The sequence below is a fragment of the Lissotriton vulgaris genome, chromosome 2_1, assembly GCF_964263255.1.
Source record: "Lissotriton vulgaris chromosome 2_1, aLisVul1.2, whole genome shotgun sequence".
In the NCBI taxonomy this organism is placed as follows: Eukaryota; Metazoa; Chordata; class Amphibia; order Caudata; family Salamandridae; genus Lissotriton; species Lissotriton vulgaris.
This window is the reverse complement of record NC_141687.1, coordinates 266,283,164-266,308,317: the sequence shown is the minus strand read 5'-3', so window position 1 is coordinate 266,308,317 and position 25,154 is coordinate 266,283,164. Positions and strand designations below refer to the sequence as shown.

Sequence of the window (25,154 nt, the reverse complement as noted above, 5' to 3'; positions counted from 1 at the left end):
AAGCGCTCCGGGACCAGTTCGGGCTGCCCGATGGGGGTTTCCTACTACACGCGGCAGTGGTGGCTGCCATACAGAAGCACTGGACAGGGGGGCTCATGGAACCCTCAACGACTATGGCGTGCCAATATGTGGTGATGGCGGCAGGTACGTTCAAAGCTGTGACGTGCCTCCATAATAGGATGCTGAATGAGGGACTGGAACCACTCCAAGGGCTCAAGGCTAAATGGGAGGTGAGCGTAGGCCGACCCATACCGGATACGGCATGGGGCCACATCCTGCGGCGCACGTGGAAGGGCACGAGAAATGCGCGCTTTCAGCAGGTACATTTCTATGTGCTTCATAGGGCTTATTTAACTCCTGAGAAATTACAGCGGTACTTTCAGGTGCCGGATGCTCGATGCCCACGGTGTTCGTCTCTGGGAGCGGACATGGACCATCTGTTTTGGGGGTGCTCACACCTGGGGACCTATTGGGCGGAGGTAGGGGAACTCCTGAATGAAGTGACTGATAGGGAGGTGGAATTCGATATGGCGGCGTGCCTGCTGCTCTGGTTCCCGCATACTAAACACACCAAGGTGACAAGGAAATTCATAGACCTGGGTCTGATTTTGGCGCAGAGGGAAATATCGTGGCATTGGAAGTCCAGGGGGGGACCCTCACTGCGTAGATGGAAGAATGAACTGCTGCGGTGGTCTGACTGCGAGAGTGTGCTCCGGATGAAGCAGGCTGTCAAGATGGGGAATGAGAAGGCATTGGATGCGGCGCGTGCATGGGAGTTAGTGGTACAAGCTTTGCGTGATTCTTTGGTAGAGGATGAGGATGGTGAGAACTAAGCCGATGGACACCGCGGGGCGAACACAGAAGTATTGTACCACGCACTGTAGTGGATCCATCCAATTCGACAGGACGAGGCACACACCTTAGCAGTTGCCAGGGGAGGGGGGGCTTTGGGGGGGCTGGTTAACGGGAGGTTGGGGTGGGCCGGAAGCCATTGGATGGTAGCTCGTTAGGGCACCTTGGATCTACTAGGACGGTGGGTACTGTGTGGAGTGTGGAATGGCTGGGGAGAGCGGCCAGGCGTGACAACCCATAGCGCCTAGGGCAGGTCCCGACAAGGGCGGTACCACTGATTATCACTGGGATGGCTGACGGGAGTGATGTTGTGGGTGGGGGGGTAAAAGCAGATACGCAAAACGATATTTCAACCATGGTCCCTATGGGACGTGCACCGTGATGTTTTCCTATTGAATGAAGTAATATGCCGCCCGGCCTCCGGGATGCGGGCTGAATGGCTGTGTACGATTGGGATTTCTTATTGGACGGGGGGATATCACGAGTGAACTGGCTGATTAATTGTATCCTGTGGTTTATAATTCTGCAATAAAAATATATTTAAAAAAAAAAAAAAGTGGTAATGGTTACCATTCTGAAACCTGGAAAGTGGTCTATAACTCCTACCAAACACTGTCAATGATCAATGTTAATGACAACATTCTCGTCAAATTACTGGCTCCCTTCCAACACTACTGCTACCCGACATCGTCTGCCCGGTTCAGTCGGAATGCATTCTTAGACATAACACGGCACATAATCTATGTACAATGTTTGCGCTTTTGCACTCCATTGATGCTCAGCCAAGGCTGCAGCTTTTCTACTCAAAGCCAGAAGGAGTTTGGCTCTTTTGTGAAGCCCTTCTTGGTCCAGTTGCTGCAGCTCTTGGGGGTTAGTCCTCGCTTTGTGGACTGATTAAACTTCTCCATCCGCCAGACTGCACATTAAAGATTAAATTACTGCCCCTTCCCTGTGACCAGTGGCATCAGACAAGGATGTCCCTTGTCACCCTTTTTATTTAGCATTGCCATGGAGTCCTTGGTGGCAGGTTATGGCAACATCATTCACAAAGGGGACTTGCCTTCTGCAGCAGGCACATTCTAGTTTCTATGTGCAGATGGAGTCACTTTCTATTTGTGGGACCTGCAACTCAATATATCCCCCTACTCTTACTTGCCCTCACAATTGCCAAGAGAGATACAGCTCAATTGTGGAAGGGAATGTCACCGCCAACAATGGGGAAGTGGCGAAAAGTACTGGATACATGTATAGGTGCTGAGATGGACATATTTCAAGCTAGGGGCTTCCCCGCAAAAACATAGGAAGATATGGTCTCAGTGGGCTGCATACCGTGGCATCGATCTCCCCCCCTCTTCCCTCTTTTACGAGGTCATTTACTTCGGCGGTGTTGCTGGAGTCCTTATAAACTGGTCTAAATCAGTGATGTTCCATCTCACTGCAGCGGCTGACCACTTTACCACTGACTACCCCCTGCAGTGGGCAGATGGGACAGTCCGCTTTTTGGGAATATGGTTCAGCAGGGACATTGAGGCTATAAAAAGGCCAACTATGGTAAGCAAAAGGCATGGCTTGAGGACTGTGGGCCAATGCTGACTCACCTGCTATTATCCATGGCAGGGAGAGTTGCTATTGCCAAGATGCTTGTTCTCCTCAAGTTCCTCTACCTTTTCATTAATATGCCCATACCCCTCCTGGCACATTTCTTTCACAGACTCCCCACGCACCTTATCATATTAGCCTGGGCCGGGAAACAATGGAGGTTCCCCTGGGAGACTATGCCTCTCCTATTTCAACAGGGCAGCCAGACATGGAACTTGATTATTATTGAGCACAGGCTCACTTTGCGCACTACTGGATTCACCTGCCTCCATTCCAGCCACACAGCCATTGAGTGAGACAACAAGCTCCTTGTCCACGATATACTACACTATACTTACTGCGCCCACCCTCGTTCAACAATAGATACCACTGCATGCATGACCTGGTCACGGGGCAGATTGCGCGCACATGCCCGTCTGAACTTTCTCTCTATTCGTAATATCCCCCCTGAATGGTCAACCACATCTCCTGTTCATGCTAATTGATGGAACATGTTGCCTGCTTTCTCGATTACTGTTACACACGATGGCCAACCTACCCGGACGAATTTCTCCCGATCCAACACTACTTGTGCTCTCACAACACACCTGCTTCGTGTTTTTACATATTTCAGATCCTGGGCTTCTCTCCGGGCTCTGCATGGTGAATTCCGTGCAGCTCCCCCCACCCCTCCCCTGGTGCAGTGCAGAGGTGAACAGCCTTGTTTGGACTTCTTGTGTTTGCATTTAGACTGGACCTACCAGAAGATGGCCAGCAGACCGAAAATGTCCTTGCAGCCTCCAACAGGACCGACCCCATTTTTTGTTCTGCAGCAAAGTGTTTTGCTTAGTGCTCTCTGATGGCCTTTGGAGACATCAGGGAACATGCATCGCAGGACATGGAGTTATTTTCATTATTAAGGCACAAAAGGCAGACGCTATGTTGGTCTGTAACCAATTTTGCTTGCTGCAAGTATAAGATTTAAAAACTATTGTTTTAGGAGGAGAAATCCTTGCAAACTGTCACTTGGAAGAGGTTAGCAAAGCATGGTAAAAAAATGTTTTTAAATAGGAGTGGAGCTCCATAGCGGCTGCTATATGACGAAAGTTGTGAGGCAGCACAGGCACATACAGTAACAGTAAACAAAAATATAAAAGCCCATACCTGCTGCTACCATCCTTCGGCTCTAAAACTCCCCTGGCAAATCCAGACAGTGCTATCATGCTGGTAATATCAGCATGAGAGAAGTACCAGGATTGGCCTGAGCGGGCTGAATATGCACTCCCAGTGAGACTGGAGCCTGTGCCGCCTGTTCTCTCTACCCGGTAACGCTACTCGGGTTTGAGGAATCCCAGTGTGCATGTCCATTTAGCCATCGTAAGACAACCGGCAAACTGACATGAGCACTTGCAGCAGTGCCCACCACTCCTCCTTCAGCGCTCGCGTTATGTTGACCCCGCCTCTAACACTCCACTCCAGAAGAAAAATAAAATGATAGAGTTTTATTATCATTTTATTTTGTGTTTGCAGCTGTTGGCAGGGGGTGACGGTCCTCCGCCATAATGGAGGAGCCACTCGTGCCGAAGCTCAAGAGTCAAATGAAAGGGCATGGAAAAGAGCTCCTGTGGGCGGCTGTGTGTCGTCATGTCCAGTGGTGGGATAGAGGCTGATATTGTTACCTACAGTATACAGAAGGGATGCAGAAAATGTTCCAATCCAATTTGGCACTTGGGGAGATTCATAAGGTAAGGAATTTGCTGTTGGGTAGGGACCCATCATTCAGCCAGTTTCTTATCACTAGTCCACTGTCAAATCATTACATGAACGATTTTTCCGTGGCACACAGCAACTTCCATCATTCCTCACATGAATGGGTTTTCCTGCAAGATTACTATCATTTAGCCATGTTGAAACTCCGATTATAAACCTGGCTTTCATCCCAAAGTCATTTTATATTTTCGTATATTATATTATACATATTTAGCCAGGCGCATCAAACACAGTTTTAACTTTCATTTGTCATTTACTGATGCATTCATTCACTCAAAGCTACATATTAAGAATAGCGCTACTCCTCATGGATGTCATTACCTGCTTGGATAACGACTGCAGCCCACTTCTGTTTTGCAATCTTTCTCCGCTTGTACCTTCTCCAGCAGCACTGAATACAGAACGCCTTTGCTGAGAAAACAGATGCTCTCCTGGCTTCTAGCAGTTCCAGCTGCATAATAAAAAGAGTACAACAATCAATCTAGTTATGGTACAAGAATGTGTATAATAGTTAGTTTTAATGACGCACAAAACTACAAGGGAGGAAAAGTCTCATCAAAATCAAGCACAGGTGAAAACACTATTGGATGGTGTATGAATGTAGATATGTACGGATGTATGTGGTATTTCTATACTGCAAACCTAGCCAAAAGGCAGAGGAGCGCTGCACATGGTCAAAGCACAGCACAGAGTCAACGAGTGACAGGAGGGGAGTTGGTTTGTGGGCTGTAGATGCATTGTCATATGGTGTTCTTAAAGAGAAGCATCTTCAATTCTTTCTTACATTAATCTCCTTCTAAATGGCAATGAATGTCTGGGTTACATCTTTTAAAATCCAAAGGAACAAAATAAAAAGATTATGTAGGGCTGCTTTGCTGAACCAGACATCAGCCACACTGTTACAGAGAAGGTCCGTAAAATCCTTATGCAATTCATCATGAAAATATTCCCGGTGAAAAGACTCCCTTAGTCTCATAAAAAGAACAGTAGTATGAGGCTAGGAACCAACATGTTTACGTCTTCCAATAATTTTTGAGGACTGAAGAAAGGTGTTTCCAAGAGTAATATTTTAGACCAGCTGTTTTTTGTTAAGTGAAAATTCTGCTATCTATCCACTTAATTTCTCTTCTCACATTACTGCTCTAGCGTTCTTGTATTACTGAATGTTGTTTGTACATCAGGGCAAGGAAGTCAGTATGTCAAGCTCAGGAGAACCATCATTAATTTTCATATTTTAGATTGTAATTCTGATATTAAACCAGCTTAGTTTTTGCTTTACAGTGCCTTGTAGATTAACTAAAACTAGTTCTCACAAACAGGCTAAGGTGAAAGACAAAAGTTTCTTCTTAAAAAAGCAAAACTAAAACCTTAAATTGTATAAACACAGATTAGAAGTGCATGCATGCAAGATATATAAAGAGGCAATAATATTTGTTATTTAATGTAAAACAACACTATCAAAATCAAAAGTAATCCTCTATTGTGGTGGCATAGTGGTGGCTGACGTCTACTCCTATGTGGCAGCTCACCATTTGATCATTAATGATTGGTGGTACAACTCCCCTGCAGACCCGGCGTTCACATTAGAGCACGCAACCATGGAAGGGACCCCGCTTTTGCGACTACTTTATAGTGCGCAGAAGCACAACTTCTTACCACATGGCAGCCGAACAACGGTTCGATTGTGGCGTTACACCGTTCGACGTATGGGATGGAACATGCAGCTGACACAGTTAACACCCCTATAGCACGGTAATAATTTACACCGGATCGCCGTTCTGAAGGGGTTCTGACAGTGGGACCAGATAGGGATTTCCACTCTGGTGACATTACGTGGGGCACCGTCCTTAAAACCTTCCAGGGATTGCAAGAGGAGAACCATCTCCATAACACAGTTCTACAGGTATCTCCAATTACGGCACGCTTTAGCCCCCATGCTGGCAGATCTCAATGACCTCCCTGAATTCCATCCGCTCAAAGGCTGTCTTCTTATGGGTGACCTTGGTGCACACAAAATTAGACAGATATACCAGACACTGACCACACACTCCACCACAACCCTACATAGAAGTCGGACAGCGTGACAGGATGACATCCCTGATCTGACGGATGATGACTGGGCGGAGGCGATAGCTAGCCCTCGTGGCGCAGCAGTAGTCTCCAGATTCCGTCTTATTCAGTTTAAATACATTCATCATGTTTATCACACCCGTACTCCTCTCTGGGGAATGGGTGCAGTGCCATCCCCCATGTCTACGTGGCAATGGGGAGGAGGGGACATTCCTTCATACGGAGTAGAATTGCTCCGCATTACAGCCTTTCTGGCGTAGGGTGTCATCATGCCTCTGCGAGGTACTGTCCTTGACCCTTCCGTTTGATCCCCGTCTGTTTCTGCTCCACAGTACGGAAGACATAGGAGGGAACAGATATAAGCAACACCTACTCTTCCTTGCCCTCACAATTGCCAAGAGAGATATGGCTCAATTATGGAAGGGAACGGCGCAGTGGCAAAAATGAACTGGGTACATGCATGAGTGCGGAGATGGCCGTATTTCAAGCTAGGGGCTGCCCGCAAAAACATAGGAAGATATGGTCTCGGTGGGCCGCATACCGTGGCATCGATCTTCCCCCTCTTCCCTCGCAATTCCCGTAGGAACAGCCCCATGGGAAGCATGTGGGTCATAATGAATGTTGCACTGGACTCCTGTTTGGGTATACGTGTGTGTTGATATTTGCAGGTCTATTTGGGTGGGTTGGTAAAGCAGTTCTTAGTTTGTTTTCTTTTGATATATACAGCTGGTACCAACTGTTTATTCCATTGCAGTTGACTCTGTGATATCTTGTTACCAAGCGAATTATGTCGGGCGATTGCCCAAGTGGTACTATAAACAAGCATTTGCAATGCAATAGGTCTCGCATTAGGAAAGTGTGAGGTGCAATCGGCGCGTGCCCGACCCCTGTCTCAGATTCCCAGGAGACTGACAACATTAGTTGTCGAGCTCGCATGCTTCGCATGCGCACTCTAGCTTGACCTAACAACTAATATAATATGTTTAAAAAAAATACTCAATTACCTACATTTCCCCAAACTGAAACTACCTCCACATACACCACCGTCTACATACAGAACACCGCACATATTGGAACACCTCAGTGTACAGTTGAAACTCTCTGAAAAACGATATGTGCTAATTTTACTGAAATTTGCTTGGACAGATGGTGAAAACCAGGACTGTCACGCTGAGTCTGGGACACCCAATCACCCTAGTAATAGCTCAACTTCTTTGATGAGTTACATGTGCACACTGATGTTGCTAGGGCCAACGCCTTAGGGCTCCTATTGGGGCCCATACATCCTGCATTATTGCATGTATAAAATTAAGTATTAAAGGCTGCCATAATGTTAAGCGTCTCTGGTGGGACGGGATGCGAGGGTAGGTTCCCATCGTGGACTCCACCAGAGACAAGGCTCCTACTATTGAGGCGCCCCTACGACCTGCCCGCCCATGTTGAGGCACCTCGTACCGACTAGGGAGGTCCTTTTTAATGACTACACGAGCCTTGATATGTAGTAGTTTCTGAATGGTAGCACCTAATTAGAAGCACCATTTAGTGCAGATACCAAACACCACGTTTTCACAAATTTTACACATTTAGGTCCTGAAGAATTGCCACAGTACTTACTGACCAACACGGCAAGAAACATGTCGACCCATAGAGTAGAGCATAATATTGAATGAATATCCCTCATCAGGGCTCTGTTACTCTATTAGATATTATTTTAGTAAGGTGGATTACCAGCCAGAATAAAGCTTATATACTTGGAATATCCAACCTTTTTTAACACAATACACACTCACTGCACCACACCATATCTACATACCCATGGGCCACAGAATGCAGGCAAACCCCCATTTGGTTTACAGAGGTACAAATGATATCCCAAATGCTCTCTTTTGGGGTAGTATGGGTGAGCAGTTAGGCATATCAGAGGGTAGTGCTAAACATTTGTTGACACACAGAGGCAATAAATGAGACATACACTCAAGAAGAAATCAGAAACCAATTTAGAAAATAAGTTGTATTTTTATATACATTTTGATACCAAGAACTTCTATAGCAAGTAAGTACTTTTTTTAATATTGAATATTGCAGGCAAGTAAAACAGTTACTTAATGCGTCTTTATACACATTGCTTTGGGAGAAAAGGCATAGATAGCATACAGGTATTTACGGTCAAATTTTGGGGGTCACCTTTGGTTCTTGGAGTCGCAGAGGGCCAAGATCCAAAGTACTACCAGCAGTTTCTTGTTACCTGCCCTGTGATGTCCGGGTACAGATTTGCTGGTTGCGTTGGTAGCTGTGCGCGCTACACAGGTAAAGAGAAGGGGTTGTGGGGGACAAGTCTGGGAGCTCCCAACAGCTCGGGTCACAAGGGTCCTGGGGACAGGGGAGCACAATCTGTTCGTCAGTACCCAGGAAAGGTCAAATGGGTTCTGTGCGCCTTGGAACCTTGCGGTTTTCGGTCTTGCCAGTTCAGGGTGCAAAACTAGGACAGCTGGGCCACTCTCTAGGTGGGTCTCTGTGGTGCGGACGTCCCTTGATGGCTGCTTTGTCGTGGAGTCATTGGAAGGTATTGGTCCTGTGGGCTCCAATTGGTCCTGATCTCCTCTCCCTCAGTGGGGGGTGGGGGGTACATATCTGACCTTTAGGAACACATGGTCCTCCTCTTGGGGAGCTGCTGTGTCGGGCTGGCCGGGGAGCAGCAACACACTAAACTGGACTTTGTGTATCAGTGCCGGTGGAATGCAGGGGAGTAGCTCCTCTACTCCAAGGGGCATTTTGGTAATTTGCGAAGGCTGAAAGTCTCCCAGGGTTCTTGGAAGCTGGCCAGCTGCAGAACGAGTCAATGGGTCGTGATTATTGATTGCAGAGTTTGTCTGCAAACTTTCACAACAGTCTTTAGTTCTCAGTTTGTCTTGCAGCTCTTTGTGCCCTTCTCTTCTAGATTCATCAAAACAGAGTTTCAGGGATGCCACCTAAAATCTCCATTTAGGGGCATCACAGGGAGTGACGGGTAATATATTCTCACACAAGGAAGGGGAGAGGGTCTATCTGTGATTCAACCACCCCGAACCCCCTACGTCACTTCAGTATACACATAAGAGGGGTGGAGAAAACAAACATTCACAAAACCAGACAAACTAATCAAAAGTGTACAGACACTGGCACACTCATGAGTGATGAAAAACTGCCCTCACTCACACACAATGTGTGCGACATGCTTCATCATCGGGTCTGCTACAACGCCCGGGCGTAGCCACACTAGGGGCGGAGCATAGGGAGGGGGAACAAAGAAATACAAAGACAACGTGCAACACTCGACTGAACGTGGCAACAGTATTCGCAAACAAAAATCAACTAATAAAGACGGAGTAGTGATAGACAAAAAATATGCAGTAGGGAATAGTTAAAACTGGCTCCTGGATACCAAATTAAGCTTTATTGATAAAGGACGTGGAGAAACTCAGTGATTCACACTCAGGTAGTTCATTTTCTAACCTCTCAAACTTAGAGAAACAGGCCCTAAGGGAACTATCGGAATGCACTGATATCATATTGAAGCCAGCAGATAAGGGCGGTGCAATAGTGGTACTAGGTAAGACCACCTACAATGACGAATTCATCCGCCTCCTGGCTGATGACAGGAAATATTTGAGACTGACAGAGGACCCTACAGAGTCGATCATGATGGAAATCATGACAGTGGTGGAAGAAGCCAGATCCAACGCTTGGATCTCGGAACATGAGGCCGAATTTTTGATTAATAAGCAGCCCAAGACCCCACAATTTTACATCCTCCCCAAAATTCATAAACCAGTGAGACCCCCATCCCGGTAGACCTATTGTCTCCGGGATGGGGTCTCTACTGGAACTGGAACACGTGTTCCTCTACAGACACCACGGAGCGATCCCTTGTGCAAACAATATACCCTTGGACCAATTGCCAACTCAACGTATACTTCGGGTAAGCCTTGTCATCCCGCCAGCGATGCGGAATATAATAGTCCTGCATGGCCCTTAATTCTAACTAAATATAAATATCTTGTACCAGACACTGCCATATCCACCGTCACCGGGCCAGATTTGACCTCCACCGCTCATAAAACGTCCTCATTGTAAGTCAATTTTAATTATGTATGGCACTACCACGCCCTTTAATGGAATAACAACATGTCTATTTCTCCACTCTCAGACCTAATGGTCCCTACCAACTAAGTGAATTCTCTTATTTTCTTTCTTCATTCTTGAGAATTGAACAATCCTACGGAGACGCGAGTCCTGTTCTTTATTTACTAGATGAGCATTAACTAGATTGGTATGCTCTTTTTTGTGTGCGCATAATCTTAAATTAAACCGTGTTGTGTCACAAGACCATTTGAGCAACCATTAAAACAATTCTCTTTAATATATATTGATTAGGTTACCTGCCCCGCACCCTGTCCTGATGAAGACCCCGCAGCAAGGGTACCACTAATCCCTGCGAATTACTGAGGGTCGAAACGTCGACAATAGCTCCTTGTTTGTCAACTTCACGCCAATATTTTGACATTAAATGTAATTTGTGAAGTATGATATATGTTGATTGATGCATTGAACCAACGGTCTTTTGTTTTGTGTATTGAAACTTACATACAAATGCATCTCTGATACTTGGTTGATTTTACTGTCCCAATTCCCTTTACCACACTATCCTCACCTAATCACCTCCTCCTCCCCTTGGGGCACTGTACAACCGATTATAATATGTAAATCAATTGATACTATATTTAATATACCTATTCCAATTGTGAATAAAAACAATGCGGATTCATTCATTGTTTCTTTGAACTCTTTTCAAATTGTATGTTCATTGTTATACTTACGCTGGGACCCCTCCCTCTCAGTGCTTGATGGGGAAGGCAGGGCCGGACTGGAAACCCAAATCAGCTCTGGCAATTTTGTCAGACAAGCGTGCAAAGAGCCACTGTTACCCCTCTATGCTGGTACCATTCCACCAGTTACCCAAATGATAGCTACACTGGGCACCCAGACAGTAGGCTTTTACAGACAACTCGCCCACCATCAACTCAGTCACCATCTCCCATTGATTCCTATCCATGAGAACGGAATGCAGAAAGAACAGGTACGTTCTAAGGGATACAAACGTACAAAGGGGACCTGAGGCAAGGAGTGTGATGGTGCAGATATTTTATCATAGAGAGGCAATCCCTCCTGATAAACTTGTGTGTATGTGTTGCTGGGGGAGAGTCAGGCATCAGAACATCCAAAATAGAGATCAATGTACTAATGCTTTACTGAAGTACCTTTTGTTAATTCGCCATTCTTTTTTACTTTAGATCTCAATCCGTCCCTTCTGAAATGCTTTATTTGTTTCTGTAGGAATAACTCTTGTAATGCACCATCCGTAGTCTACGTAAAACATGCCTTTTTTTTGGATATATAATACAACTGGTAACAATATACATACAACAAGCCAGGACTATTCGCTTTGTCAATGGTTGTTAGGGGCATAAGATAAAATAAGACAAATAAGCAACAACTACAGCTTTGTTGAATCTAATATTGAAAATGCATCAGTTCTGAAATGATGAAGCGGTGAAAGAACTATAACAAGTCTCTTTGAAGTTACACCAAAGACTTTGAGCAGTTGCACTGCTGCAGAGTTGAGCTTTACCCTGAGGTTGAGGGCAAAAATGAAGAGCCCGATAGGGACCCGTCTGCACCTGCTTTTAAGAACTACAGGTGCTGAGCACCAGCAGGACCCGGCCCACTTAAAGGGCTTGCTGCATGACTTTTGTGAATAGAGCGTGGCTGCGGGCAGATTGTGTGCATTTTTAAAAGTATACATGTTAATTGCAGCACCGTGTATAGGTATGACAGGCACTGCAATTAACTTGAATACTTAAAAAAAATGCACACAATCTGCCCACAGCCACGCTCTACCAACAAAAGGCACGCAGCAAGTCCAGAAGCAGGACGTGCGCTTGCACAATCACTAACATATATTAATGATTGTGAAAGCACACGTCGTGTTTTTAGGCTTGCTGCATGCCTTTTGTTACTAGAGCGCCGCAGATTGCATTTCTTTTCTTAAAGTTTTCATGTTAGTTGCAGCACCCGACATATTAATATACAGGCTGCATTTAAAATGAAAACTTTCAAAAAGGCACACAATCTGCCAGCAGCCGCGCTCTATCAACAAAAGGCATGCAGCAAGCCTAAAAGCAGGACGTGTGCTTTCACAATCACTAATGTATGTTAGTGATTGTGAAAGCACGTCATGCTTTTAGTCTTACTGCATGCCCTTCCTTAATAAAGTGTAGCTGGGGGCCGATTACCTGCTTTTAAAAAATTATTCATGTTGATCACAGCACCCTTCATAAGGGCGCTGCGATTAACATGAACACTTGTCTCAGGGGATGGGTTGAGTGTGTGCGCGCTCCATAGAAGACACTGTGCGCTCGGAGTGAAATAGGTGAAGGAGGTGTATTCACCCTCAGGCTAGGACCACCCCTATGGTGGGCTACCTGAAGTGCACATGACTATGACAATTCCACCATCTTGGTTTTTGGGTTAGGGTTATGTCCACTTCCCACACAAATAGAGTTTGTAGTCACCCTAAAGATAGGTAGCTCATTGGTTACTACTGGACACTCCCTGTAACGCATCTAAATACAGTATTTAGGTGGCAACCCTGATGCCAGGACCGTTCGAAGGACACAAAGAAGGAGTGGACCAAGAAGAGTGCTCACATAAGAATAAAGGAGCAACTACTGACTTGGCACCAACCCTGCAAGCCTGCCTGCTGCCACCGATAATCGCGGTGAAATTTGTCCTGCGACTGTGCAAACTCCAAGAAACCTGGAGGTCTGCCAGTGTATGTCAAATCGCCAAAGAACTCCCTTGAGTATTGGAGTTACTCCTCTACAGCCATAGGCACTGAAGAAGCAAGGTCCGGTTCATCATTCCTGCCGCTTATTGTGACTACTGAAGCTGCAGCTTCCCACAAAGAGGTTGCGGTCCCCACTACAGGTAAGATCTGTCCTCCCTCCAAGTGTGGGGACGCCAGGACAGGCTGGAGCCGCATAGCACCAATACTCAGGTTACAGGACTCCTTGCATCAATGTGGAGAAGTGTGGCTCACTGGTTAGAGCAGGCAGACCCCGAAGCAGAGGTCAGACCTGGGACCAGGGTTCAATTCCCGACGCGGCAGGGTCTTGAGCTCAAATGTCCACGGACTCGATAATTCTCGCTTCGGTGCCTGACCTAATCATGGGTTCACACTCTGCAACTCTGGGCATTAAGCTTGCTTAATTGCTTAATCTCCACAACGGCCCCCCGCGGCGGGATGCCTGGCTTTCACCTTGGGGATGCCCGGTAGGGGCTATCTCACAGGGAAAAGCCAGGACGGGTTCCCAAGGCAAGCGCCGAGATGCCTCCGGGTGATTCGAGCGCTATATAAGAACATACAAAAAAAAAAAAAAAAAAAAAAAAAAGAAGGCGGCTTGTTGTGTCCAGACCGGATACTAACTTTGAGGAAGACCGACCTGCGCGTCAAGGGACAGTGAGACCCACGTTAGGGACAGTGACACCCAACTTGAGTCGCCTAGCTGTCCTGTTTGCCTCATTACTTAAGACCCATGACAAAGAGTGAGCCTCTGACCGCAGCCAACCGACACCTCAAAGTATCTCTGCAACCACACCGCACAGCCTGAGTCCAAGGGAGGTAATGGTGCCAACGGGGTACTGAGACCCTCAAAAGCTGAGCCAACCCTTGGGTTTGGCCAGACTGGACTGCCAGTCGCCACCTGCAGCCTCTTTTTGCAAGGACTAATTACCGCAAGTGTCTTCAGCAGCGTGACTCTGTAGGATAAAGCTCCACTGCACACGAGCCCCCCAGCCAGAGTTTGATTAGACCAACGGTGTCCCTGTCTAGACAAGCCCCACAAGACTTCAGCCCTCCTCTGGGTTCATCCGGACTAGCCCTCCGCCCGTGCTCTCCTCCCGCAGGGGCCTAGCTTGCAGCCTCCTCGATCCACGTATACATAAACGGGGTACCCGACGACAAAACACACATATGCACCCAGCCACCCCAGTGTCTCCCAAGGTGAGAAGACTCCCGTAAGGCACTGACAAGCGCCCTAAAGCAGTACATGTTTTTACCCATAGGATAACATTAATGTCCCAGAAATTGTGAACTTTTGAAACCTGTAAAAAATAATAACTGGAAAAGTACTTGGTCAATCCCAATGATCTTGGTGTCTAAATTTGTATAGAAATCTGTGTTATTTTTATAAATTGGTGTCGGATTTCTTTATTGAGTGCGTGTCTCACTTGCTGCCTTTGCGTGTGTAATACATGCTTAGCACGACCCTCTGATCAGCCTAAACAGCTCACACCCACTACCACAATAGAGAGCTTTAAGTGTTATAATTTTTGCCTCTGTAATGCAATAAGGGTTGCCTGGACTCAGGTCAGATACAATGGGGGGATGATGTGAACAACATTTGTTTTTAATAATTTACAGCATCCGGCAATTAAAAGTCATAGATTTCCACTTGTGTATGAAAAAAAGAACCTGCCCTCTACTGGCTGTGCATAGTCTTGGATGCAGTAATCGAAGTGGTTTGGAAGTTATGCGGTGGGTGAAAAGGATGTAGAAGAATGCTTCCTTTAGGTGTGTCCAAGACCTTGGCTCCCATTGCGTCCTCTAAAGCCACTAAAAGTTTGGGTCGGTGGCTGAACTGGCTGGAAGGGCTGCCATTGACAATAGGCTTGACCCCGCAAGAAGCCCCTGAATTTTCTGTATTTTGGGCCAAAGTGACTAGACAGTGAAAGCAAGCATAAGGAGTAGGCCATAAAGCAACTGCCTGCAAAACATTCCATTACTGAGACGGCCTTTCTCCGGAGTCTAAATCCATCAAGTCTGAACGTCACAGGAGAAACCCGCAGCTCACAATCCAGGCATTAAGCCTGATCACAAACTTGAAGCCATGAAACATATTTAGGCAAGGGCTTTTCTAAACTTGTCGCAGATTGCAACATGACATCTCTGGTCATGTCCCAATGGGCTTGTGTATAACGGTGCAAGAGACAAACAGCATTTAAGAACCAAAAGGCCAAGCTGGCAGAATAAAATACTCTTTTGCTGAATGCTGTGATACACTTCAACTCCTTATCTGGCGATGCAAAAGGGAGTGTGTTTGGATCAACCTTGCTCATGGACACTTGTACCACCAACGTTTCTGGGGTCAGATACTTGGTGAGAAAGGCTTGGTTTCCAGAGACTGGCCTATGCCATCTAGCCACTGGCGAATGACTGGGGGAGCAAAACACAACTTTGGCCAAGCGCTCATCAACGTGTCTGTTAGGTCCTTTTTGAATGGAAGCAAGTGCTCCAACAAGACAGCCCCACATTATAAGATTTCTTTAAACAAATCTGCTTCTGTCTCAATAGTTGGCACTTGTAAATCATGTACTTCTGCTTCCCGATGAACAACTGCAAAGGTGGCACTTTCCTCTGTGGTGATCTTGGAAGAGATTCTAATTTAGTCTCAGAAAAAGTGTGATTCGAATAGTATGTAAAGGAAGGAACTGACATCAGCATGTGGTACCTATATTCAACTCCGCACCATCACTTTGCATGATGTTGTAAGTAGTCAGAGTCCAATAGTGCCACTTAGCTGCATGCAGAAGCAATTACTGTTGAAAATCCAGATCCAGTCTGGAGCCTTGGGACACTCTAAAGGTAAGGAATCTGCGGATAGAACCATCTTTCAAGAGGACTGTATTATCGGCCTGTTTGCCAGAAACTGAGGGAATGCAAGAAATTCAAGTGAACTTGCGTGCATATCATGCATGTTCCAAAACATGCAGAAAACGAAGCCAGACTTATTCTACCCACTCTCGGTTATCTCTGCAGCACATACCAACAGCCTTATTTATATGCTTCCTCTTGAAAGCAGATGGAAGACATTGAAAACTCCACTAAATATTCAAGAACAAGGTAATCTACTGTTCCATCTTTAGTCACACAAAACACAATTAAAATGTGTTTTCGGGTGTCCCAAAAGTGTTTTCCCCAAATTGTCTAGGATTGGAGTTAAACCAGTATTGATCCTGTCCTCAAATATTTGTGGTGTTGCTGACCTCCCCTCCGCCCAGGTTCACAATCATCAACGAGCTAGTCATTTCTATGTGTATGTGCTGAAGTTTAAAATCTATCACAAAACGTGCATTTCATTGTCTGTGTGTGATTGTTACTTGAGAATTGGGTATCTTGGTATTAGGTTTAAAAGTGAGTAGTAGAAACCATTGAAGGGGCGTGGCCAAGATGGCGGGCTGAGAGGACGCACTTGCCGTGAGCTCCCGGGCCCCTGGAAACCCTGCACCGTTTACTACCGCTGATCTCCCCCGGATCGAGCGGTAACCACACCTGGTGATCCGCGTGGTGGTGTAGAGCAGTCGGGAAGCCCCAGATGTCCCACCGCGGTGGTGATTCCGCTCGGCAACCGACTGAGACGGTGCCCACTGATCAGCCTGTGGGAGGCCCGAGAGCCGCGAGACCTTCAGGCTTGGGGTCCCGGCGGCGTGATCCAGCGAATGCGAGTGGCCTGCCGGCGTACCTGCGCCGCAGCGACTGAGGGGGTGCCGAGACGGCCTCCGCCGGCGGAGCGGAACGGAAGACGACAGAGGCGTAGCCGGCCTACGACGACTACGCGAGACCGGGGCTCGAGCAGGCCTACTCCACGTGGCTGCTCCGGCCCACCCCTGGCCGTGGCGGAGTAGAGAAGCGCTTCCGGAGTATTTGCACATCCAGGCGAGCTGACTCTAGTTGCCTCTCACCCTGCGGGCCTGCCCTTCGACTGTGTGTATCGCATGAGGACCCGTGACGGAGTTCGGCCTCGTTCCCTGGGCGTTGGCCCCATTGACTGTAACGGGCGGCCATTTTGGAGACCTCGGACCGGCCGTCCAGCCTTGATCGGGGCCCCTGCGCTGCAGTGCTTCCTGACCGGCGATTGAGTGCCCGGCCGGCTTCTGCTGCTCGGCTGCCCTGACCTTAGGCGCCTCTTCGCCGAGCTGCGACCATCGGTGACTCCCGCCTCGCCAAGATGTCGAACGCCAGGGGTCAGAGGAGAGGCGACCGGACTTTGCCGGACATGCTGGGACGCGGTGCCCTGCGCAGCGGGGGGGAGCCAGGCCGCCCCGAGCTCCCCGGCCCATTCCAGAGGCGCTGACGGCGGGGAGCCCCCAGTTACTCAATCGTTCCTGGAGTCGCTGTTTAGCTCCCTGAGAGAGGATTTTCAGACTTCGAAGCAGGAGGTGGCCGGAGAGGTCCGGGAAGTCCGGAGGGAAGTGGACTCCCTGGGGGAGCGAGTTAACACTGTGGAGGAGGCTGGTCACTCTCGAGATGAAGAGATCACCCACCTGCAGCAGGAGGTCCTGCGGCTGCGGGAGCAACAGATTGAGCTGCAGACCCACGCCGAAGACCTCGAAAACCGGTCCAGGCGGAACAACATCAGGGTCCGGGGCGTCCCGTCCAACGAGGAAGGTGACGACGTGGCCGCCTACCTGGGGGCCCTCTTACGCGCAATCTTGGGGGAGTCAGAGGACTTTCAAGTCCGTATCGACAGGGCGCACAGGGTGGGCCGCCCTCGCAGAGCCTCGGCGCCCCCCCCGGACATTTTGGCCTTTCTGCCGGACTTCCCCCTGAAGGAGCGGATTCTCCGCGAGGCGCGGCGGCAGCAGCCTTTCCGCTTCAGAGATCACCCGGTGGCTCTCTATCAAGACTTATCTACGGTCACGCTGCAGAAGAGGAAATTGCCACGGACTTCATTCGGGAGCATGAAACGCAGTATTCTTGGGGGCACCCCTTCCGCTTGATCTTCCGGTGGAATGGGACATTGCACCAGCTTCGGTCCCTCCAGGATGTCTGCGCAGTATTGGGAATCACGGCTTCGGATGCAGACACCCCGGCCCGCGCCGCAGGCGAAGCACTCTAGACGGCTGGCAGCAGATCGGGGAGAGGCGCTCCCCACCGCCTGAGCGGCCTGACTCGCCCACGATTCGGGCGGACATGTCGAGCGCTATCCAGGAGGCCTCCAGGGCGACAGCGAACAGTGATGTGGCCTTGACGGCCTGAACTTACTCCGGGGGGAGTCTACATTAGCTTTTCATCATTGCAGGTGCGGGGGTTCTGGGGGTAGGGTGCTGGTGGTGGTGGCTGGACGTCCACTCATTCGACTTTCCACGGCCTTGTCCGATAAGGACCGGACTGGGACAATTACTTTTTTGAATTGTTTGAGAAGCGGGGGGTGGGAAGGGGAGTTGCAGGGGACAGTTTTGAGTTGGGGGGTCTGTTGGAGAGATGGGAGTTGGGGGCAGTGTGGAGCTGGGTGTGCGAAGTTCCGGGGGAAGGGGGGGGGTTCACTTAGTTGGGGGGTTTTGGGGTTCGGGGACTGTACTGTGCCGTAGAGATGTTTGCCTTCGCTGTGAGTTGAGGTTTTTTGTTGTGGCCTCTGTGTTTCGCCCGCTGGGCCTTGCACGCCTTCATGTGCGTTTCTGGGGTTCCCCTCCTTGATGGCCCTTAAAGTTGTTACTCTGAATGTGAAGGGACTGAATAACCCGGTTAAAAGACGGGCCGTCCTGTCTCTGTTGGAGAACTCTCAGGCCGACATCTGCCTGCTGCAGGAGACCCATCTGCTGGCCAAGGATTGTCCCAGAATGCGCACCCCCAAGTTCCCCACGCAACTCTTTTCCTCCAGTGCTTCTAAAACGGCAGGTGTGGCGCTCTTGTTCTCTAGAGGGTTCAGAGGGGAGGTTTTGCAGAAGGTGGCGGAACAGAAGGGGAGACTTCTGGCATATAGGATCAAGGTGGGGGGCTTGGTGTTGACTGTAGGCTCCATATACGGCCCCAATGACCATCAAGACCAATTTTTGCACAGGGCATTGGAAGACGTGGCATCCACCTCTGATAGGCACATAGTGCTAGGGGGAGATCAGAATTTGGTCTTTGATGCGACTCTGGACAGGTCTGTGCAACGGCGCCACCAGTTGGGAGAGCTTTCGGGCTCGGTTCGTACCAGACTGGAGGAGCTCGATATGCACGACATGTGGCGCCGCCTCCACCCCGCGACTCGCGCATATTCTAATTTCTCTCATGCACACAAGTCCTACGCGAGACTGGATCATCTTCTAGTGACGGGCCGATGTTCGCACTAGCCTCGAATGCCGACATGGGGGTCCTCTCTCTCTCCGACCATGCGCCGGTGGAGGGTACCTTCTGTCTACCCCCGGTGGCTAGTCCGAGAAGGGTCTGGCGTCTTCGGGACACGCTGCTGCATAGGCGATCGACGGTGCAACAGATTCGCGCGGCCATAACGGACTTCCAGCGAGTAAACGACAACGACGACACCACCCGCGCGACGCAATGGGCTGCCCTAAAGGCTGTGCTCCGGGGCGAATTTATCGCTATCTCCTCGGCGGAGAATAAGGATCGCCAGCTCAAGAGGGACGAGCTTACTAGGCAGGTGCGGGAGCTGGAACAGGTACATCACAGAACGGGCGCCCCCAGAGTCTGGAGGCAATTGAAGGCCGCCAGGAAACTCTTGTCTGCTCTCGACACAGACCGGGCGGAGTACGCGGTGCTTCGCCTGAAGCACAAGTATTACACCGGTGGAGACAGGTGCGGCCGGCTCTTGGCGCACAAGCTCAGGGTGCAACACCAACAGCACCGGGTGAAAGAGCTGATTACTCCTACCGGGGGGTCAGTCACGGAGGACGAGCAGATTGCGGACGTTTTCCGTAACTTTTACGCTGACCTCTACACTGGCGAGGCCCCCTCCGCACGGGCGGAGGCGGACTATCTGGAATCGGTGTCGCTCCCGTCGTTGACGCCTGATCAGGCTCAGTATCTGGAGCGGGAGATTCGGATCGAGGAGGTGGTTACGGCGATCTCCCGGCTTAAGACGGGTAAGGCCCCGGGACCGGATGGCTTCATCCCTCTTCTTTATAAGACCTTCTGTCAGGAACTTGCGCCTCTATTGACGCATCTCTTCAATACATTTTCGGAGCCGGGTGCCATACCCCCCAAATTTCTCCAGGCCACGGTCTCCGTGATCCCGAAACCGGGCAAGGACCGGACTGCCTGCGGGTCCTACGGCCCTATCTCGCTACTGAACACGGACCTGAAGGTTTTCACTAGCATACTTGCAGCACGTCTGGCACTTCATCTCCCGGGCATGGTCAACCCGGATCAGGCCGGTTTCGTGCCAGGCAGGCAGACAGTGGACAACACGAATTTCTTGAGAAGGCCTCCAGGATTCCCGGGGAACGCATGCTCCTCTCCATTGACGCGGAAAAGGCGTTTGACAGGGTACATTGGCCCTATCTAGAGAAGGTCCTGGGCAAGTTTGGGGTCGGTGAGAAGTTCCGGCACCTGATTTTCAACTGCCACCGTTTTCCATCCGCGGTGGTCCGGGTGAATGAGTGCAGCTCTCGACACTTTCCAATAGAACGTGGCACGCGACAGGGATGCCCACTGTCCCCTCTGCTCTTCGCTCTTTATTTGGAGCCGGTTGCTCAAAGGGTCCGCCAGAGCCCCGATATCACAGGGGTCAGGATGGGAGAGTTTCACCATGCCCTTAGCCTCTACGCGGATGACGTCATTTTGACGCTCGATGACCCGCGGAGGTCCCTGCCTGCATGTATCGCGGAACTAGACCTCTTTGCCATGCTGGCGGGTTTCAAAGTGAACCTCTGGAAGTCTGCTGCCCTCGATATCTCGCTGACTAGCACCACCAGAGCTGAACTGCAGAGGCTTTTCCCTCTGAGCTGGTCTGGGGACCGGATACCATATCTGGGGATCCTCTTGGCACCCTCACTCCCCGCGATGGTCACGGCCAATTACACAGCCTTGATTTGGCCCGATGGGACAAGGGCACGTTGTCGCTGCTGGGCAGGGTGGCCGCAGTGAAGATGACCCTTCTACCTCAGGTGCTATACCTGTTTAGGGCGCTCCCGCTACAGCCCCCCAAAGGATGGCTCGCGGAGACTCAATCGGCCATCGCACGTTTTGTGTGGCAGGGCCGTAGGCCTAGGATCAAACGGACCATAGCTACGCTGGCGCCCGAGTCTGGAGGACTAGGGATACCAGACTTGCAGAAATATTTCCAGGCCGCCCAATTGCGCTATTTGGTGGAGTGGAGCCGGTGGGAGTCGGATAAACACTGGCTGTTTCAGGACCAGGCGGTAGCAGGCAGAACGCTGCAAGAGGTGCCTTTCCTGAGACGGGCCCATCGGCCCCCTAACCTTTATGCCTCTTTTGTGACGCGGGTCCCGCTTCGTGTGTGGGACTCAGTGGCTACTAGGCATGAACTCACTACCTTTCCCTCCCCCTTTACGCCGCTGATTGGAAATCCGGACTTTGGCCCGGGTATGGAGCCTGGCGCCTACGATCACTGGCGGGCGGCCCGTTGCTGCACCTAGTATCATCTATATGGCCCAGAGGGTGTCGTCCCCTTCCAGGACTTGCGTCGGGATTATGGCCTCCCCGAGACGGAACGCATGCGGTATATGCAGGCGCGCCACTGGGCGCTACAGCCTCAAGTGCGCGCGACGGCAGACCGGGAGATCACAGCGTACGAGCGCTGGCTAGTCACGCGCTCGTCGGACGCTAAGCTCATCTCCGATTTGTATAAGATGCTGCAGCCCCCCCCCCCCCTTTCATGTCCACAACCCAGGTAGGGAGCGCTGGGAGCGGGAGCTTGGTCGAGTGCTGAGTCATACTGAATGGGACCACATCTCCTATCGGGCGCGCCACTCTGCCTATCACACGGGGCTCACGGAGACCTTCACCAAGATTTCAACCTATTGGTATCGCACTCCTGAGAAACTACATGAGATGGATCGCTCAATACCTGGGACGTGCTGGCGTAACTGTGGTCAGAAAGGCACGCTTACTCATATCTTGTGGGACTGTCCCCTTTTGGCTCCTTACTGGGAGGAGGTCCTCAATGAGGTTGACAAATGTTTCGGGATAGAGCTACCCCGCTTCCCTGCCTATGTCCTATTAGGATTGCCGAATGGATTGATGTACCCTCTCAGATCTAAAAGGGGTAGACAGATAGCGATAGCCTTGGGGTCAGCTGTACAGAACATACTTATACACTGGCGCTCCACTACGCTCCCCGCTGTTGTCGGCTGGCTGCACAGATTGTGGCATGTCCTTGGAATGGAGAAGCTGTCCCTAGTGGTGGCAGGAGACGTAGATACTTTTGAGGAACTGTGGGCACCTTTCCATAATCTGTTATGCTCTGAATTCAAAGAAATCACCTGCCCTAGGTATCTTAGACTGTTGCGGCTGACGGCGCCGCCGGACCCGCCTAATTGACTGGTCTGAGCCGGCATCTGGTAGTGGGGGCAAACGATAGGCTGCTACGAGGGGAGAGCGAGTGGTTGACGGCACAGTACAGGGGGTGGGGACGGGGTGTGGGAGTTGGGGGGTAGTTGGTTGGGTAGGAAATGGGGAGGGTTGTTTCCCCCACCCTTTATCTTTTTCCTCTTTTCCCTTTCCTTCCCTTCCCCCCCCCCTTTTTTCTTTTTTTTCTCCATCCACAGGTGCGCGAGCTATGTTTCCAAGCATGATGGTGCCCACTGTGGCGAAAGGACTGCTTTGATGTATCTAATGTACCATACGCACTGATTTTGAGGGCACCTGTGGTTTTCTTAATTTTTATGTAGTTCTGTTGTTTCCTTCCTTACCCTGCTTCAACAAAATACTTTAAACCTAAAAGTGAATAGTACATAACATTATTTTGGTGGCTTTGTGTTATTAGAATTCCTCATTATCTCAAAGTACTATGATTCTGCACAATGTTGTCCTTTTAGTGCTATTCTCCTAGGTGAGATCAAATTATATTCCGATTTGCATGTGTCTAGTCTGTCCCAGGATTTTTTTTTTTAATATGACCATCCTACCCAGAGTGGTAGGTGAGTCATAATCCTCCCCGCCTCATGCCCCACAGGTTAAATTCTGCTTCTTCAGATCTATCACAGTCTACCAGCACAGGCTCAATTACAGCTAATCTGGGCCTTCATACATCATGACCGCTGTTATGAAAAGCATGGAGAAGGCTTTCTCTTAAGGGTATGGGACACAGAAAACAGATTTGACCATTGTCTGCAGTGCACACAGAGGTATCCTCTCCACGTAGATTTGCCAAGGTCTTCAGTAGACTGACAAATAGAATAATGAAGAAAAAGGTCACAGAAAGCTGGTGTCCCCTTACTTAACTCTCACTTGACTAGCGCTTCAAAAGGTGAAATTCTGATAGAACAAATGCACCCTCTCCTGTGCAGATAGAATCAATTTGAGCACACACGCAGTGTATTTTCTGGGCTATAAATAAAGATGCCCTATCTGCAATATGAAGGGGAGAAGGAGCCACAAATAAAGCCAGTGCTTTTTATGAGTAAAACACTTTCTTCCTCTTCCAGAGAATATGGTCTCCCGCTATGCCACCATAAAGTCCATTACTTGCGCACATCTTCAAACTCTTGAGAACAGCAGAAAAAACCTCCCCGTTAAAAAAACAGAATGAACCTTTTCAGATTGAAGCACTTAAATAACTTGGCCTATAAGGCATGTGAAATGTAAGAGCAAACAGAACATTAATTCTGCTAAAAACCTTTTTTTTCTTGGAAAAGACCAGTGATATTCTTAATTGTTAGAATGTACAACATACTAAGACCTACCATAACTGTGTTCGCATTAACATGCATGTAATCCCATGGAAAAACAAAGGTGCAATACATAAATATGAACTACTGATCTTCCCTAATTATATTAGTCTCCACTCAACTATTTTTCAATTCCTGTTACAAAGAACTGACCAGAGACGGATATACGATATATACATACCATATTATGAGTCATGAATACTTTGGTTTTTCCGCAGTGCACCAACATGTTGCTAGATTTTGTCTCTGCTTTATTGTGGAATGAGGAGAAGCCACTGTGCGCAGACAACACTTTTTCAAGGATGTCATGAACAATGTATACATTTCCACAATTATCCTCTGCCTCTGAAACTGTCAAACAAAATACATTGTTACATTGAAAAGATAGTGTGCAAACTCAAGAACAGATTTTTGGCATGGAAACATTCAAACTTCCTACCATTTGACTTGGCCACCGACAACATCCAGAAACAGACTCAAGTCGCAGCATTGATAGTTGAACAGGGAAGCTATGACCATTGACTCTCGACTGGTTTCCAGTTGATAGTAAGCACAACTTTGAAAGGTCCTCTCACTACTTAATTGGCGATTTATCTAGTATTGTGGAAGCAATGCCTGGGCATAAACACCTCAGATTGCCCTTTAAGCACAAATTAAATATAATATTAAATTGTAATACTATCAAAACAAATGGTGCACAGTGCTCTTAAACCCTAGACTGACATTTCTAAACCAGAGACCACAGCCTTGGCAGTTGAATGCCAATTAAGTTTTACAGCACAAAGCAGATAGGATACGTGAACACCAAACCATGGGTCAGCTTTTCTCAAGTTAGAAGTCTTTTTCTGAAATTTTTCTCCGAGACATATTTTTATTTTTAAAGTTTTAGCTCCACTGAATAAAACATGCATGGGGTGGTTTTTGCCTGGCAGTTCAGAACATAACTAACGTGTGTTGGCCTGCCTGTCACACTGTTCAGGAATGACCCATATGTGATAAAATGTTCAAGACGATATCAGGAAGGTATTCACCTCGGAAACAAGGCACATTTTAGAAACTACAGGAGCTGATGTTTCCACATCAGTGTTTCTGAGAGTACCGGAGACCCTGTCCAGCCTGGATCTAGGAAACAGTGCAAAGGAAAACGTCAG

The 25,154-nt window shown here is 48.8% G+C and overlaps 1 protein-coding gene across 2 annotated transcripts in view; it reads right to left on the bottom strand.

Annotated features, from left to right (window-relative positions):
* The window catches only part of MYO19 (myosin XIX), a 603,741-nt gene that overhangs the window by 125,244 nt on the left and 453,343 nt on the right, over positions 1 to 25,154 (bottom strand). For both annotated transcript variants that reach the window (XM_086954910.1, XM_086954911.1), the window contains 2 exons: positions 24,185 to 24,354; positions 4,522 to 4,651 (listed from right to left, as the gene is read on the bottom strand). In XM_086954910.1, the coding sequence (XP_086811036.1) occupies positions 4,522 to 4,651; positions 24,185 to 24,354 (300 nt within the window). The remainder of the gene's footprint in view (positions 1 to 4,521; positions 4,652 to 24,184; positions 24,355 to 25,154) is intronic.